This window comes from Eublepharis macularius, chromosome 13 (assembly GCF_028583425.1).
Source record: "Eublepharis macularius isolate TG4126 chromosome 13, MPM_Emac_v1.0, whole genome shotgun sequence".
Taxonomy (NCBI): Eukaryota; Metazoa; Chordata; class Lepidosauria; order Squamata; family Eublepharidae; genus Eublepharis; species Eublepharis macularius.
Genome location: NC_072802.1, coordinates 32,236,890 through 32,255,527, shown reverse-complemented (window position 1 = coordinate 32,255,527; position 18,638 = coordinate 32,236,890). Strand labels below are relative to the sequence as shown.

Genomic DNA, 18,638 nt, shown 5'->3' with positions numbered 1-18,638 from the left:
GGGTAGGACCAAGGAGGCTTGGGTTCAAATCTTTGCTTTGCCTCTAAGCTGACTAGGTCATAACAGGCAAAGGACCAATCTGCCTGTCAAGGTTGTTGAACAGATAAGATAAAAGTAGCCTGTATATGCTGCTTCTTTACATAAGTGCAAAATACAAATGGGAGAAATAAATAGAAATAAAATTATGGCAATTGTGTATTTGAAAATTTTAGTGTGATGGTTATGATTCTTTACAGCATCACCCCCTATTGTCTCTCTGGTTCCACAGCTGGCAACATGATATCTTGCAGACAGTTCCTGCCTTTGGTTTGCAGCCCTACCTTCCATGCCTGCTTTTCCCGAAAAGGGCACAGCAGTCCCCCAAATGATACAAAACTGAATGATTCAAAAAGGCTTTTTACTCAGATAGGAGGGCTGTATTGTAAGGAGGGGATCTCAGATGATCCGCTAATGAATTAGGAACCATAGACTTCACCACTATGTTGTATTGGACTCCTGCTAATGCTATGTCTTTGTGAACTTGTTTCTATTTACCCTATAGTATTGTTTATGGAAGTGTTCTTGATATAGACTGTACTAATTTCACACTGTGTAATCTGCCTTGAGTCTTTGGGCCAAGCTACAAGTGACGAATGACACTTGAATGGCAAGTGGATTCAGTGGAGGGCAAGTGAACAGGGAGAAATACACTTGCCGTTCAAGTGTCATTCGGCATGTGTAGCTTGGCCCTCAGTAAGAAAGGCGGACTGTAAATGACATAAATAAATTTTTAAAATTACATAATTTTTTCTTCCTCCAAGGAGGTCACAGTAGTGTCCATGGTTCTTCTTTCTTCACTTTATTTTCACAACAACCCTCTTGGCTCAAGGTCCGCCCACAAGCTTTGTCACAGAGAAAGAATATGAACCCACGACTGTTAGATCCTAGTCCAACCCTTTAATCACTGTACAAGAATGGCTTTCTAGTAGGTTTTGAAGGAAGAGTAGGTTCCTCTGTATCATTCTTTTTCCTCTTTTAAAAAAATGGGGTTTGAGGGTTTAAATTATATAAATATATATGTATTTAAACATATTCTAATCATCAATACATTTCATTTAATTTAAATTAATCTAACAAGATATGGATGAAATAATACGAACAAGTAACATTCAAATTAATACCTGCAAATGTCTCCTTCCTTGAAGCTCAACCTTCTGTCAAATAGCTCCAAATACCTGGAGGCAGAAGAATGAAAGAAGGGAGGGGGGAAAGCCTCCCACATGCAATCTTTAATAACAGCCTTAACAATTTTTAATGGTTTTCTTCTATTTGGAGTGCCAACTGGCAAAGTATTTTAATTTCTCCCTATGGAAGACCGGTTGTTGCAGGAATGGTTGGGAAAGCATTTCACGTGGCACACACGCAGCGTTTAATATATGTGCTCTTCATTGGCAGGCTGGCTACTGGAATGAATATGAAAGATTTGTGCCTGCAATTGACCCATCAGTCTCTAATGACACCTCTTCTGTAGAGAATAGAACCATTGTCGTCACCACCATCCTTGTAAGTTCCGTAGCAGCTGGCTTGTATTTAGTGAATACACGGTTCTGGTTGGGATGTTTGATAGGGTGCTCTTTTGGCTGGAACCTCTGTACTAGGCAGCTCTGCATCAAAGAGGGTCTGGGAGCCCTCTTACCTCACTGGCCTCTGCCTCCTAGAGCTAAGCTACAAGGGTCGAATTACACGAGGAGGAGCACATGAGGAGCAATGTTAGCCAGGAAGCTGAGTTTTAAGAGATCAGAAGGCTTTGTCAATTTCCCTTCTCTACAGAGCCAGGGAGATGGCTGCTCAGAATGTTTATTTCCTCTTCCCCTCTTGGAAAGGGAGGTGAAACTAACAAAGCCTTCAAGAGGCAAAGAGGAAATTAACAAACCCTCTGAGCAGGCATCTCCCTGGCTCTGTAGAGATGGGAAATTGACAAAGCTTTCCAATCTCTTTTAAAACTCAGCTTCCTGGCTAACATTGCGACTCCCTTCACGTGCTCCTCCTCATGTAATTCGTCTCTTGTAGCTTGGCTCCTAGTCTGATTTTTAAGGCTAAAACAGGCACTCCCATCTGCTCCAATTGCTCCCCTCCCACCTCTCATTCGCACTGCATTGCCCTGCCTTTGGGCCCCTTTGCACTTGCTTCCCTCAAGACAGAGCTACCTTCTTTTTGCCTTTGAGAACAGCATGGGAGTTAGAAAAGCAGCTGGCCTGCCTTTGGGAAAAAGCTGCTTCTGTTACAGGGGAGAGGGCAGATGGAGGGGGTTGGCTACCGATGCCATAACGACCCTTATTTGTGCATTGAGGAAGTTCTAAAGGGAATGGGACGCTGGATAGAATGTCGTCAGTTCTCTCAACCCTGTCTGTTATTCTCCTTACCTTTCCTGATAATATCACTTCTGTAATAGCAGTGGAGTGGTTCAGAAGGTGAATCCTTGCAAACATCTGGAACATTATGGGGAAAAGCAGGGTGCTGTGAAGCTCATGAAGGAGACTCCCATCCTTCCCCCCCCCCCACTCTCCTACCTTGCTGCCCACCTGCAGTATGGCCACCTCCATGGGCACAGGCCTAGCTTCTGCTCCTCCCCTCACAACAAACCAATGGGAGAAGGGAATCGTGCCTGCCCTCCCCCTGCTCTGCACACTCACCATCTTCCCCAAATTTGCCTGCCCGCCCATCCATCTTCTTCTCAGCACTGTGCCTGCCAGCTGCCTGCCACTCTGCCAGGGCCACTCATTTGTTCTCCTTCTTGCCATGGGGAGCAGCAACGGGTGGCAGTGTCTCCTGCCCTCTGTCCCACACCTGCCGACTTCCATTGCCATAGACTATCTAGTACAGCCACAGTTCCCACGCCTCCTTTGGGGGGGGGGTTTAACCCCCCCCCCAGTTTTTTCAAACCTTTCTTATTTTTCTGCAAACCTGGGTGTTCAAAAAGGCTGTTGATTTTGTTTTCTTCCTCTCATTTCACAGGAAGCCCCTTACGTAATGCGCAAGCAGACCCCTGACCAAAAAGAAGGAAATGAAAAGTATGAAGGTTATTGTGTAGATCTAGCTTATGAAATAGCAAAACATGTTGGAATAAAATATGAACTGTCCATTGTTCCTGATGGTAAATATGGAGCGAGGGATCCTGACACCAAGATGTGGAATGGCATGGTGGGTGAGCTGGTCTATGGGGTAAGTTGCCCTTAAAACATTTGTACATCTATTATAGTTTTGTTAATCAAACATTGTATGAATAAGTGACGGTAGAAACTATAATTGGCAGTTTCACAGGTTTGCATTCACGAATACATGCACATAAACATCACGTTATGTATATTACAGAGAATGTACAAAATGAGGAGGCACTGTATCAACATTCCCTGATCTGACACACTATCACCAATCTTAATATTCATTTTAGTGCAAATCTGTAATTTCAACCATTCACTGGAATTGTCTCAGTAACAGTCAGTGATTATATCCACATTCTGGACATTCATTCTAACATCATCATTATTTTATATTATTGAATTCTTGATGTTTTATAAGTTTCAATTTGTATAGTAATTATTTGGACTGTCTATTTTATTTTAATGTTGTTTGCTAAGGCTTTGAGCCTATGCAATAAAGTTTATGATGATGATTGAATTCTTATATCTAATAATATAGCTGGTTTGGTGTAGTGGTTAAGAGCAGCAGGACTCTAATTTGGAGAAACAGATCTGATCCCCCACTCCTCTGCTTGAAGCCATCTGGGTGACCTTGGGTCAGTCACAGCTTCTCAGAGCTCTCTCAGTCCCACCCACCTCACAGGGTCATTGTCGTGAGGATAATAATAACACACTTTGTAAACTGCTCTGAGTGAGTGTTAAGTTGTCCTGAAAGGTGGTATATAAATCAAATGTTGTTGTTATAATAAAGTGGGTAGCTTATACAGTGGCCTGATGAGTGGATAGAGTGCTGGACCTGGATCTGGGACACTCAGGTTCGATTCCCTGCTCTTCCATGGAAGCTCACTGGGTGGCCTTGGGCCAGTCACGGACTCTTAGCCTAACCTGCCTCACAGCATTGCTGTGAGGATAAAAGCGAAGCAAGGAGAATGATGGAAGCCACTCGAGTCCCCGTTGGGGAGTAAAGGTGGGGTAGGAAGTAAGTAAATAAATAAATAAAATGCAGAATGCATAACATGTCAAGGCAGTTGATAGTTTATTAAAGGAGAGAGAACAATTGTGATTGGGTAGTTGGCCTACTCAGGCGTCTCCATTATTTATCTCTGAATGGGATTCCTTTCAGGCCCTCTGTGTGTTCACTCTAATAGCAGACTTTATGGCTGAGTACCTTGGGCCCACTTGCAGACAAAGTTAGAGTTTCTGCACGCTCAGGAAAATGCCTCTTGTATTTAAAAAGTAGTTTGTGAATTAAGAAGAGCCTTCTGCCACCACTCCAATCCAGATGTGCCCTGAATTTGATCACTTTCCTCAGACTGTTGATAGCAGTTGACAGAGGGGGATGAGAGAATAGGTTAGCAAGAGTTTATAGTATCCTAGAAGGGGAGGGTTGGGCCACTCATCAGCTATCATCTAAATCTACCTCACAGGGTTGTTGTGAGGACAAAAAGAAATGGGAGAACTGTGCTAAATATATAGTACTAAACAGGGCTTTTTTCTGGGAAAAGAGGTGGTGGAACTCAGTGGTGGAACTCAAGACTGAACAATGATGTCACTTTGGGTCAGCTGGAACAAGGGGGGAGTTTTTTAAAGTTTAAATTGCCCTCCGCAAAAATGGTCATGTCACGGGCTGGGCCAGCTCAAGCAGGGTGGTTCAAGTCCAAACCTTAATGCCAGAGTCTGAGGGGAGTTCCAAGAGCAAAAGCCAGGTCAAACTGGTGGTCAGAGCACGAGATAACGCCAGGAGTGAGTCCAGAGTCCAAGAGCAAGGTCAGGTATAATCCAAGGTCATTTACCGGTAGTGTCAGGTCCAAAAGCAGGCACGGGCAAGGAACACAGCATGGTTGCAAGCCGTAGACACATTGCGTCCACGCCTGGCTGTCACTCCTGGCTGGTTTTTATAGCCAGGCATGGTTTTCAGCCAGCTGCTGGGGCTCCATCCTGATGCTACTCATCATCGCTCTCCAGCAGCTGGCGCTGGCTCAGGAGACGAGCACTGCGCCATCTCTCCTGCAGTTCCAGTCTCTGGCGCTGTCTGTGGTGCTCTCTAGGCGTGGGTGAACCTGGTGGGGTGGAAGCCTCTGGCTGGGCTTCCCCTGTGGTGCTGGCAGTCCCTGACTGAGCCTCCCCTGTGGAAGTTCCTGGCTGAGCTTCCCCCGTGGTATTGGGGCTAGAAGGTGCTGGTGTCTCAGCTGCTGGCCATAGGCTTTGATCAGCCAGCAGCTGCTGCTCCTGATTGCCGGCTTCTGCTGAGTCAGGGCTAGGGTTGGCTACACAGAACTCTTCTTCTCCTGAGGAGTCCTGGCTGGCTACACGAGGCTCCTCTCCTCCGGAGGAGACCTCACTCTCAGACTGGGCCATGACAGGTCACATGGCCAGTGGCCCCGCCTCCTGATCTCCAGACAGAGGGGAGTTTAGATTGCCCTCTGCGCCACTCGGCAGTGCAGAGGGCAATCTAAACTCCCCTCTGTCTGGAGATCGGGGGGGGGGGCACTGGTCATGTGACCATTTTAAAGAGGTGCCAGAACTCTGTTCCAGCACGTTCCCACTGAAAAAAAGCCTTGGTACTAAATATATAGATAAAATGTACCAAATATATAGAGAAAATAGATATATTATCAAGGTACAACAACACTCTCTTGTCTGCTTTTCTCATGCATTTTTTTTTATGAAAACCTATATTGCTAGGAATGTGAATTAGTATTCTAGCAAAGCTAAGTTTTGCATATGCATTAAAACACGTTAATGCAATTGAAGTTTTGTTTTGAGAATTGTGTGTATCCGGGGATGTTTTACAGGCTCTAACATCAATGAACACAGTGTCCTTTCCTAAAAGACAGTTCATGATCATACCTAAACAGCCTCAGTTTCTTGGATCTCAACTGAAATCTGGGCTAAATATATCAAAAGGTCCTATTTATCAGTGATGCCCCCCTCCCCCAACCACAGATGCTAAGTTACTGCTTTTCAAAATTATATGACAGGATACTGAAATGTAAACCTGCTTTAACATAAGCCTAGCATATGCTAACCCTGCGGAAGGATTTCGTAAGCTGTTCTTTCATGTTTTCCTCATCTGAAACTTTTCCATTTCTTCTAAAAGATATACAGCTTATTTTTTCCCCCAGAAAAGGTTTCCTTTTAATCATTTCCAAAAGCAGAAATGAATATTCCAATTTCATGTTCTGGATCTATTTCTGAGTTGGAGATTTTGAAAGGTCACATAGGACCCTGAGGGCTATACATCATATTTCCCTTTGTCAACAAAAGGCTGCTTTGTTGCAGAATACTATTAAGTCATTCAGTCCTGCAGAAGCAGATGGTTTATTTTCTGCATGTTTTAAAAATAATTATATTATAAGATTTTAAATTTTAGAAAGATTCACGATGAGTAAAGGGAATCTCCACATTCAGAGCTACAAACCAGAAGGCAACATCAGGGGAGGGCCTTTCCTTCTATGCCCTGCTTGTCGGCCTTCCAGTGCAGCTGGTTGGCCACAGTATAAAACAGAATGCTGCAGGGCTTTTTTTCAGCTGGAATGCGGTGGAACGGAGTTCAGGAACCTCTTGAAAATGGTCACATGGCTGCTGGCCCTGCCCCCTGATCTCCAGACAGAGGGGAGTTTAGATTGCCCTCCGTGCTGGGGCCACCAGCCATGTGACCATTTTCGCCGAGGGAGATTTAAACTTTTAAAAACTCCCCCCTTGGTCCAGCTAACCCAAAGTGATGCCATTGGCCCTGGGAGCATGTGTGCACTTTGCGCCCACATATGTGGTACCAGGGGCACCACCTGCCACCAAGAGTTGCCCCCTGTGCAGGCAACTCACTGAGTTCCACCACCTCCTTTCCCCGAAAAAAAGCCCTGGAATGCTGGATTAGATGGTCTGCAAATCCAGTAGAGCTCTTCTTATGTAGATGATCGCTCAGTTTTTATGCTAATATGCATAGCAGATTTCTTGTCCTTACCATTATTATTTGGACAAAATGCCTATATTGTCCAGTTCATTCCTAGTTTTGAATTAAACTTGGTGTGACCACAAAGGCATGGCATAATGAAAGAAGTTCTTAAGAACTCTGCAACAGATCCATCTAGCCCACCATTCTTTTTCCTACAATGGCCAACCGGATATCCCACAGTAGCCCCAAAATTGGGCAATATCTCTCTTACAACCCTACTTAATTGTCCCACAGTAGCTTCATGTATGAAAATGCCCTTAGAAGAGGGCTGCTTTGCTCTGGTTTCCAATATTTCCCAAACAAAAAAAGGGCCACTCTTTTGGCACTCTAGAGTTCATACCAAGGATCACTGCCTAAGTTCCCTTCCTTATTTGCACACAAATGAAGGTGCTTCTTCACTGTTCGTATGCTGTATTCATTTACTGTGCATTATCTTGCCTTCCAGTGATTTAAAGGACAGATTGGTATTTGTTCCAAAGATCCACTAGGAAAACTTAATTATCTTGTCAAAGGTTGTTCCCAATCCCAGGTCAAAATATACCTAAGCAGTTACAGTGTGTGAAGTGACACTGCACTCCCTACTCTGAGACTGGATTTCTAGGGACCCCTGGTGGGGGAGCTGAACCCAAAATAATGACAATGGCCACAGTTCACACAGATTTTACTAAGGCATACTAAGGGGAAAAATAGGGACAAAATAGGGCTGGTGATTTACCAGGGCAGGTGTTTAAAAACAGGGATGCTCTCCTGGGTAAATATATAGACAGTTACAGTATATGCAAACATATATCAATTTTATACCAGTTTATCAGTCATTGTTTTCCCCAAGAAATCCTTTGGTGAGGGTGCTGAGAATTCTCTGGTACAAATCCCTAAAATGGCCCCGACCAAACTGCAAGTCCCAGGATTCTTTGGGGAAAGATTGTTAAATCAAGTTGGATATATAATGCAGGTGCACTGTTGGCATATATAAAAGAGTCTCTGAGAAAAAAGAGGAAACATTTCCCTCCTCTGTGGACCAAGAACACTGTGAGAAGTAATGCTTTCAACTTACAGGGGAGTAGATGTTGGCTCACCAAGAGGAAGTGTTTCCTAACCTAAGAAATGTTGAGCGATTAGAGAAATGGAGTGGAAGCCAAGATCGCTGTGTTGTGGTCTGGCCCTTTGGTCGATTTGCTATTCAGTGTTTGACCAGGTATTTAACCTCAAAGGACTTGACACTTCCCCGCAATAAAATGTGGAAGAGTGATATGAGCTTTCTTGCACTCAGCAAGGATTTGTTAAACACCTGGAGCCTGCACAATGAAAATGTTCTCACTCAGCATGAAATGCTGTTTGTCTGCTTTGAAATCATAACCTCATCTCTACCAGTACATAGGAAGCCTCATCCACATGGACTATCCATCTTAGCTGCTGGGATGACACATGGCAGTCAATACCTCATTTACATACGACAGCAGCCAGCAAGGAGGGCTTACCCATGTGACTTTGCAGAAATCCAGGCCTTCATATAAGACAGCTACCACATGTGCAGTCCTGATGTATATGCAATATTAGCATGCTAGTGCCATGCCTTCCTGGGCCTCAGATATCTGACATGCTAAGTGTGCACACATGATGGCTGATGGCCTAGTTGAAAGTAGACACTGGGGTTGTGCAACACTACTAGGGCACGATGTCGTGCGGACATTCCAAAAATAACGTTTTAGTTTGGTTTTCGAGGGAAATTAAAAACCCCAGGGTGGAAGCAGCCATAGACATCTATGGAGGAAACTAAATGGGAGGAAACTAAATGGGAGCAAATACGGCTCTAGGAATTAGGAGAGGATAATTTGTAGGAGAGAAACAGTGAGAAGATTGCTTAACGCTACCCCTGTTTGCCAGCTTCACCTTGAAACCTCCACCACACTGTTTTTCTGCGGCTGAAATTCCACATGTGTGTTTGCCAAGTGACTGAGGAGTGGATGAGGATAGGAATTTTCAGGGGAAAGAAGTGGGTGGGATTAAACACCCCTCACCCACATCTTTGTAGCTGGTCTGCTACCAGATGTGTGGTTTGCTCCCCAAACCATTGATTATCTGCATTCCGCCAGCTGCAGCATTCAAGTAGCCAAAGTGCAGGTGGATCCTCCGACTAGAAATCTTAGGTTCCCGGAACTCTTTTGGGCCCAGAGAAGTCCTATAAAATGATGAATTATGATAAGTATGCTTTTCACTGTGGTACAGCTTTGCTTTCTCTCAAGAGCTTAGAAATCTTTCACAAAAGTTGAAAGCGGAGGTGTTCATTTCTCCCAGTGCCTCTGAGAGTCTTGTATGGAAAAGTGGTTGTCACATTTTGTATGCATGGCATTAATTTTGAATGCACGCATTACGAGGCATGGAGACCCAGCTCTGGTCTGCTGTGGAAACCAACAGCTGAACTGAGTGGCTGTGTAATTCATAATTCATCCACTTGTGTACTTACCTGTCATGGGAAACAAGTTATTTCCTACAATGTAGGCAGTGTAGTCAACACACCCATGCCGAGGCCTTTTCTGACATTACCTTAGTGGCTTGAAAGCAGGTGGCCTTCAAATGCCACGCTGCTAAGTCCTAAACCATTGGCCTATGTGAGATGAACTCACAAACAGGCTCCTTCCTATGCCAGTAATTCTCCAGCTCCTGAGAGGGGGAAAGCTGATGAGGAAGATAAACATCTCAATAAAAACAGAAAACCATCTCCTTTGGTGTCCCTGTGATGTTGGAGTGGCCCAAGGTACACTAGTTCCCTTCCTGCTCTCAAACCAAATTACACATAAAGTTAGGAATCTGGGATTGAATCCTGGAAGTATAATTTAGCTGTAAAAAGCTGCTTTGGGAGAAGGGGGAATACAGATTGGGACACAGCAATATTGAAGAGGAAATTAACTCTCTCCCCGTACCACTTCTTCAATCAGAATGCCTTTCCCCCACAATAATCTGCATTTCTCCCTGCTTGGCTTCAAGCAGTCTGGGGAGAGGTCTTTTTGAGAGAGGCAGAGGGGCAGGGAAAGAGTTAAGCCCAACTCCCCTAGCACTTCGTCTGTCAGGACACCACAGCTGTATTGCCCATGAATAACACTCCAGACCCTAATATTTGGTGTAGCGGTTAAGAGTGGCAAGACTCTAATCTGGAGAGCCAGGGTTGATTCCCCACTCCTCCACTGGTAGCCAGCTGGGTAACCTTGGGTTACAGCTTCACAGCTTCTAGGAGCTGTCTTAGCCCCATCCACCTCACAGGGTGATTGTTGTGAGGATAATAATAACACAGTTTGCAAACTGCTCTGAGTGTGGCATTAAGTTGTCCTGAAGGATGGTATACAAATTTAATGTTGTTGTTATTATTATTGGTATTCTTATTATTATTAGACCAGATTATAAAGAAACAGTGTAGCATGATGAAAAATAGATGCTGGGTCTGTCGGGGAAACCCACCTATATCCCAGGGAGAATACATTTTTCCCCCCAATAGATCCTCCTCCCAGGAATATTTCAGGTAGAGAAAATAGTCAACAACAAGAGGGAAGAGGATGCACCCTCTGCACATAATCTTAATTGAGTACCTCATGCTCAGGCACTGAGGAGCACCTGCAACTCACATGTGACTGAGTGGGGATCCCCAGATTCAACCTGTGTACTCTGTAATGCATGAAAAAGTCCTAGACCTTTTGCCATTGCGGAATACACCATCAGGAGCAGAAAGGGGGCGAGGGACTGGGCTGCTCCACAGGAGGAAATGGCAGGAAAGGGAGCTGGGTGGTGGAGTGGTGGTGAAGGGCATGCTCAGTGAAAGCAGTGCCAGGGGATGCAACACTTTGACCTCTTGCTTCCCAACTGATTTGTGTTCCTTGGTGGCGGCAGGTCTGTCCAGATGGGCACGATCTATAGAAGGGCACAGGTAAAATGCCATATCTAGTTAGACTAACCAACTTTATTGAGGCATAAGCTTTCAAGAACCACAGTTCTCTTCGTCAGATGGTTCTCAAAAGCTTATGCCTCAATAAAGTTGGTTAGTCTTAAAGGTGCAACTGGACTTTTTACTATTTTGCAACTACAGACTAACACAGCTAACTCTTAATCTATGTCTAGTTAGGGCCTCCAAGCATGGAGACTTGAGTTTAAATTTCTATTCAGCACTGAAGCTCAAGATCTAGCTATACTTTCACATATCCACCCTGGTCCTGCTAGCCAGCTATACATTGGGAGCTTGGAACTTACTTCCCAGGTGCATATGGGCCTAATTCAGGTTGAGACTGTAGCACATGGAGAGACAGAGCTATAATTTGCCCTATTGGAGAAGCTTACATGTTCTCCTGGGCTACATGTAAGTTCCCCACTGGGGCAAATAGCAGCTCCTTGAGTCTGTTTCAGGTGGCTAAAATAATGGCAGGGAGGGAGAGACCAGCCCCTTTCTCTGCACTGCAGTACTGAGACAAATCAGTCCTATGGCGTGAAAGTGCCAATTCACATCTGGTCAATGGGACTGGAGTGGATTTGGGGGACAGAAGGACTTGGTAATTTATTGTTAGCTCCTTATTGTGTGATCCTGGAGAAGCATCTGTCAGTCTAACCTATCTTATAGGTTGTGATGATGATAAAATGGGATTGCTATCTACCTTAGCCTGAGCACCTTGTGAAAAAGACATGATTCTTTTAGCTTTCTGAGTCCTTGAACAAAGACATCACCTTTGCCCCTACAGTAAGGTTCCACACCCATTTATAACTTGGACATATTACTCATATTTCAGACGCTTTGTAGAATGCTAGCTATGGATAGATTTTGTCCATATTTTCTCATGAGAAACTAAATCAACACTGGAGAGCAGTAAATCTTCAGATAGACGAGGAATTGCTTGCCACATTTTGTCTTTTTGTCCCACACTTTAACATGTATATATTTTTGGCTTATATTCCAGCCAAAATATTTGGTAGGGGAGAAGCAAGAGCACATGTCTTCTTTAAAGGAAACGGCACAAGAGGTTGAGTAAAGTTCAAATGGAAATGGCAGGTTTGTTATACAGGCAGGGCTGGTAAATAGGTAGGCGGGGAAAGAAAAGCTGGGGTAACTTTTGATTGTATAACAGAATACTTCACAAGCATTAGGCACAATAGTCTTCTTAAAGCTTAGTTTCAGTAGTTATCTTCAAAGTGAGAGGTTAGTAGTTTCATACTTAGGTTACTTTAACAAAGTTCCTTCATAGATTTCATTTTACAGCTTAGGTGTTCTGACTTTAGTACAGCACTCTTTTCCCTTTACACCAGACCTACGGTCCTCCTCAGAGCCAAAAAACCCTTTTTAGACACTGGCCAAGAATTACTCTTCTCCAAAAGACATAACCCCGATTAGTTGGCTGAAGGGGAGTCTCCTTTTACTACCCACTTCCTCGGCCAACAATACATGCCCAGTTCTATCTTGTCTGTGTAAATCGGTGCTGGCTTTCACACTTAAGTACTTTAACTAAAGTCTTCCTTTTTCCTCACAGAGAGGGTTACTAATCTGTCCCTCCTTGCCAGACTCCAAACTTCAACTCCTCTTACAATTCTGTTGGCACCAATTGTTACCTTCTCACTAGCCAATCACAGAGGGGGGGGAGCAGCCTGTCAATTATTCTCCCTTCAGGTAGTATTTTGAGCCTTTCTCTTCCACTCTTTGGGTGCTGCACTTTCATTAAAAGCTCATTCCATCACATCTTCCTTAAAACAGAACCTTTTGAGTAAGTGGCAGGCCCAGAGACAAAAGAGCCACAAGTCAAACTCAGCTACTGAAACATCCATCCTCACTGTCCAGGATTTAACTTGAGGGCCAGGTGTAAAACTCCCACAGACTGGATGTAATCATTGCATTCCTAATAGAGTGGGAGGGCGGTCTGGAGAGAAGGAGCAGAGCAAGAGGAATAGCCTTGCCTGTTTGTTTCTGTCAGAATATGCACATTCAGTTTCATAAGCTTCTTTTTTTCTCAGTTTGGGATGGATTGGCTTCCTCAGTGATTTACCATCTCTTTTGAATAATTGTTTCAGTGCTGGAAAATTTGTGTCAGTTTAATTCATAACCTTATTTTTTACCCTATTTCTGTGGCTGCGCCTCTTGAGATCCATTTCTGCTTTCAGGAAAGGTGCGGAGCCATTTCATCTTTTCATTTTTGTGCTGTCTTTGGCCTTAGCACAAAATGGGGGGGGGGAATTACCCAAACTGGATAACACTGCAATTGATTATGGCAAAATATAATGATGCCTTCCAACAAATAGTCAATGTGTTTTTACTGGGCATAGAATGATAGCCAGAGAATCCAGCATCCTGATTTTCTTATAAAAGCAGAGTTGTTGCTCTTGGGGTTCCAAAGATAAGTTTGAAAGTGTGTGGGCAATTTCCCATAGAACCATAACAGACACGTCACAGAACAAGAGTTCTGCAACATTCTGCAATCTGGATATATTGCTGATATAGTGCAGGGCCAATAATTTGAACACTTGGATTACACTGTATCCGTGCTTTTCAAGCTGTTTTGGGAAACCCTGGCTTTTCTTGGAAGCTTATCAGTGGTTGGTTGTTAAGATTGATAGTATTGCATCAGCGAAAAACACCTTGTCCATACCTCTTGTTTCTTACAACATGCAGCCATGTGTGAATTTCATGACAGAGAAGACTTCTTGAAGGCTAGCTTGCACATACCCTATGTGCAACATAGATCTAGGATTCTCTGTGATTTATTTTATTTACTTCATTTATAGCCTACCTTTCTCACTGAGATTCAAGGTAGATTTACAAAGTATAAATATAATTCTATTGAACACCATAAGACATCCAGTAAACAAGGCAGTAAGACTGTGAATACAGAATGAGAAAACAGTGCAAAAAAGAAAAGAAAAAAAAATGTCTAAGTTATGACATCATAATGCAGAAAGTGAGTTGCAAGGGTAGAAGGCAATGCAGTAAAAGCAAGGTGGTATGTACAATAAGCTTTGCAATGTTTATTTACTTCATTTCTACCCCACCATTCTGCCCAATAGGGACCCAAAGAGGCTTACATCATTCTCCTGTCCTCCCTTTTATCCTCACAACAGCCCTGTGAGGTAGATTAGAGTGAGAGTGTGTGACTGGCCCAGGGTCACCCAGTGAGTTTCCATAGTAAAGTGGAGATTCAGACCTGGTCCTCCCAGATCCTCGTAATGCAGTAAGCAAGGTAAATAAGCATTGCAACACTTATTTATTTATTTACTTCATTTATACCTCACCTTTCTCTCCATGGGGACTCAAAATGTCTTAAATAATTCTCCTCTCCCCCCATTTATCCTCACAGCAACCCTGTGAGGCAGGTTAGAGTGACAATGTGAAACCAACCCAAGGTCACCCAGTGAGTTTCCATGGTAGGATGGAGATTCAGACCTGGTTTTCCGAGATCCTAGTCTGACACTCTAACCACTACGCCGCACTGGCGCCAATAGAGACTACACTCCTATTCCCTTATAAAAGCTACCTTCTGAGCTGTTCCATTGTACTACCGTTCTGATCCCTGTATAAAAATACCTCCCTGCACATTTCTATTTTGCATATTCTGCAAAATGATAGATGAGCGGAGGAGCTCCCTGATCTTCTCAGGCAGGCCATTCCAGAAGGTGGGAGCCACAGCAGCGAAAGCACATATTTGGGTAGCTGCCGATCTTACTCATTTGCAGGGTTCAGTGGCAGTAATGAAAGGTTCCCACAGATAACGGATGAGTAAACTGCTGTACATGCATTGACACCTATCGGGTGTCCAGAGAGGGGCTTTTCAGTGAAGAAGTCTGAAACATCAAGCGATCTGGTTGTTAAGCTGTAATGCTCTTTTCTGTCCATTGTATGTCTTGTTTTTTCAGAGAGCAGACATCGCTGTGGCCCCACTTACCATAACACTGGTCCGAGAAGAAGTCATTGATTTTTCCAAACCTTTCATGAGTCTGGGCATCTCGATCATGATCAAGAAGCCTCAGAAATCTAAGCCGGGTGTCTTCTCCTTTCTGGATCCTTTGGCCTATGAAATATGGATGTGTATAGTCTTTGCTTACATTGGCGTCAGCGTGGTTCTTTTCCTAGTCAGTCGCTTCAGCCCTTACGAGTGGCATTTGGAAGACAACCAAGAAGAGCCCCGAGACCCTCAGAACCCTCCTGACCCTCCAAATGAATTTGGAATATTTAACAGCCTTTGGTTTTCCCTGGGTGCCTTTATGCAGCAAGGATGCGATATTTCTCCAAGGTTTGTTTTTTCATATCACACTCCCATCACCTTTTTGCATTTTATGGTCGTCCGCTGATGCCATGGTGCATATATGTTTCTTTCTCAACCTTTTTTTATGGATTCCAAATTTTATTTTCACATTCCATCCAATGCTAAGCTTCCTCCATTGAGCCTCCATTGCATTCACACCCACACACCCCGAATATGAAACGGGAGTGGCCGGTATTGCCTTTCAGTGCCATGCATTCATGCATTGCTGCCTGAACTTATATACACCATGTTGAGACTGTAAAATGCATCGGGTTTTACATCTTTCAGCAATGCTTGGAGGGTTACCGTGTTTTTGCTGCATATCTCATTTTACGGTCATCTGCTTGGTGCATATAACATTTTTCTTTCTGCTTTGCAAAGCAAGAGCTGATTCCTTGCAAAGCCACATGCAACAGCATTTTAAATAAGACACCATGCTGCTCACCACAACTTATGCTAACCAGTTTCTCTCTATGCCACTTTTTCTTCCGTCTCCTGCTTTCCATCAACCCTTCACCCATTCCTTATATCATTATCTCTTCATTTCTCCAAATATACCCTCTAAGAAAAGTTTTGTAATGTACTGTGTGCATGTCATCAGAAATGAATTGGCTCAAGTCTTTTGAATGTAGGCCTGTGTTTTGAGGTGGGAAGGCCCTAGGGTTGCCAACTCATGGCTGGAAAATTCCTGGTGATAGGGGGATGGAGCTTAGGTAGGGACTTCAGTGGGGTATAATGCCATAGAGTCCACCCTCCAGACCAACTGTTTTTTGCAGAGAAACTGATTTCTATAGTCTGGAGATCATTTGCAATTCCAGGAGATCTCCAGGCTCCACCTGAAGGTTGGCAATGAAAAAGTCCCAGCTTTACTTCAAGCTTTTCTTCCTACTGGACTGAAAGCTCTGGTCTGTACACGCACACACTGGAACTTTTTCAAACTAAAAAGGAGGACAGAAGGCAAAATTACATGGAATTATATTTTCTGATTCCTTCTATCTTTTTTCCTACTAGTTTCTTTTTGAGAAACAACCTAACTGCTTATTAAACTTTGTACAACCAGTTGCATGAAAATTTTTGTTCCCATTGCAGTCCCCCCACCCCTCACAAAATATGTTCAGCTGCATGTTAGTGAAAACTTTGTGAAGCCCTGAGATTACACCGGAGTAGGGCATGGACACTTTAGATCTGTGCAAAACAGCATAAGCTTCAATATAAGCAATATAATCTGTTTTGTGATTTTATTTCTGACAATATCTGTCAAAAGCAATAAATCTAAGTTTCCATTCCTGATTCTGATATGATGTTGAACAATAAACTTAGCTATGTGAATTTACTTTTTAGCTGACATAAACCATTAAGTGGTGAAAGTGGTGGAAAAAACACTCATTTAATATCCAGGCAAACATATATACATTTTTATATTAAATATGATCATCCTATTTAAGCATTGGAATTTAGAACAAATATATTTAATCTCATGGGTTTATCTGGCTAATTCAATAGGGAAGCATTGGATCAAAATAGAAAAGATAATGGGAGATCCATGATCAAATCCTTCCAGCATTTTAAATGATATGAGGGCTAATTCAAAGTTGCAGCAGAAAAGAAGAGGGTGTTTTCTTTCAAGTACGATTTTGCCCACCAAAACTGGCCTCCCCACCACCATCACATGCATGCACCATACTAATGTTATCTCTCAAAGGAAAAAAATATTATTTCAATTTTCTTTTTCCCTTTGAGGGCTAATAACAGTACTGGGGTGCATTCAGTTGATGAAGCCACACATAGGAAACAAGTAAACTCTCTCTCTTTCCAGCATGGTACAGTGGTTAGAGCGTCAGACTAAAATCTGGGAGACCCAGGTTCAAATCCTCACTCTGCCATGGAAACGTGTTCAGAAAAGTTCGGCCAGTCATACACTCTTGGTCTAACCTACTTTGCAGGGTTGTTGTGAGATAAAATTGAGGAGAGGCGAATGGTGTGAGCCATTTTGGGTCCCCATTGGGGAGAAGTGAGGGGCTCTAAATAAAGGAAATCAATCAATCAGTCTGAATTTCTGGAAAATCCACACATCCAATCATTAGGAGACTTCATTTTTTGCAACACAGCAAGAACACAGGAAGCTGCCTTCTTCGGAGTCAGACCATTGGCCCATCAAAGGCAGTATTGCCTACTGAGACTGGCAGTAGCTCTCCAGAATCTCAGGTGGAGGCCTTTCATATCACCTGCCACCTTTCATCTGGAGATGCCAGGAATTGAACATGAGACCTCCTGCACACTGGGGATTGAATCTGCATAGCAGATGCTGGGAATTTAAACTGGAAACTTTGGAATTCCACTGAGCCCCTCCCAATAAATGTCAAGATTGTGCTGTTAAGCAGATGATAGTCAATAACAAGTTCCACTGAAATCAATGAGGATGGATGGCCAGAGTCATACAAACATACGATAATCACCCATTGTCTGAGCCATGTAGTGGTTACTATATGTGGCTCAGGGTTTGTAGTATTTTCAATGAGTATCTACCACTTGCCACACAGATTTCACAATGCCACCACAACTCTTCACAAAAAGAAAATAAGGGTTGCTGTGGCATTACAAAGTAGCACACCTACAGGACAATAAAGTATAAGCCAACGGGTCACTCAGCCGAGCAACCTCTGTACAGCTTGGATTTAAAATATCTGTACTCTGAGGAGGTCTTTGCGGGACTTTTTTTCTGGGAAAAGAGGTGGTGGAACTCTCAAGAGGGAAATGAGGGAGAAACACGTGATTCTTCGAAATAATATTATTTTCATGTGCTATGGACTTACATCAACTGTGAGACAGAACCCCCTACCTTGTGAGGGGTGGAGGTATTAAATGACATAGGAACTACCCAGTAGGATTGTACTTATCACAATAGTCGTGAACTCTTGCCCCGGGCACAAAATTCTGAGTGGCGCAAAGTTTCTCCAGCCCTGCCTCTATACCCTTCCTAGGGCAGCCACGGTGAGTCCCTCATATATGTTGGGGAAACCCATTCCTCACAACGATCCAGCCTCCCCTCCCCGAGCAGCCACTCACACCGGATCTCCATGCAGCGCCAAACAGCCCCTCAGAATTTTATGCCTGCAGCAAGAGGCACATTCCATTCCACTGCGTTCCAGCTGAAAAAAATGCCCTGGATCTTTGTGACTCTTGCAATTGATCTGCATTGGCTAAAGGCTGCTCCACACTTCACGCAGTTCCACAAGTACATCA

General features: G+C 43.6%; 1 protein-coding gene across 2 annotated transcripts in view; it reads left to right on the top strand.

Annotated features, from left to right (window-relative positions):
• Positions 1-18,638, top strand: part of GRIA3 (glutamate ionotropic receptor AMPA type subunit 3) — a 256,338-nt gene that overhangs the window by 170,665 nt on the left and 67,035 nt on the right. For both annotated transcript variants that reach the window (XM_054995939.1, XM_054995938.1), the window contains exons 9-11: positions 1,435-1,542; positions 2,995-3,201; positions 15,007-15,383. In XM_054995939.1, the coding sequence (XP_054851914.1) occupies positions 1,435-1,542; positions 2,995-3,201; positions 15,007-15,383 (692 nt within the window). The remainder of the gene's footprint in view (positions 1-1,434; positions 1,543-2,994; positions 3,202-15,006; positions 15,384-18,638) is intronic.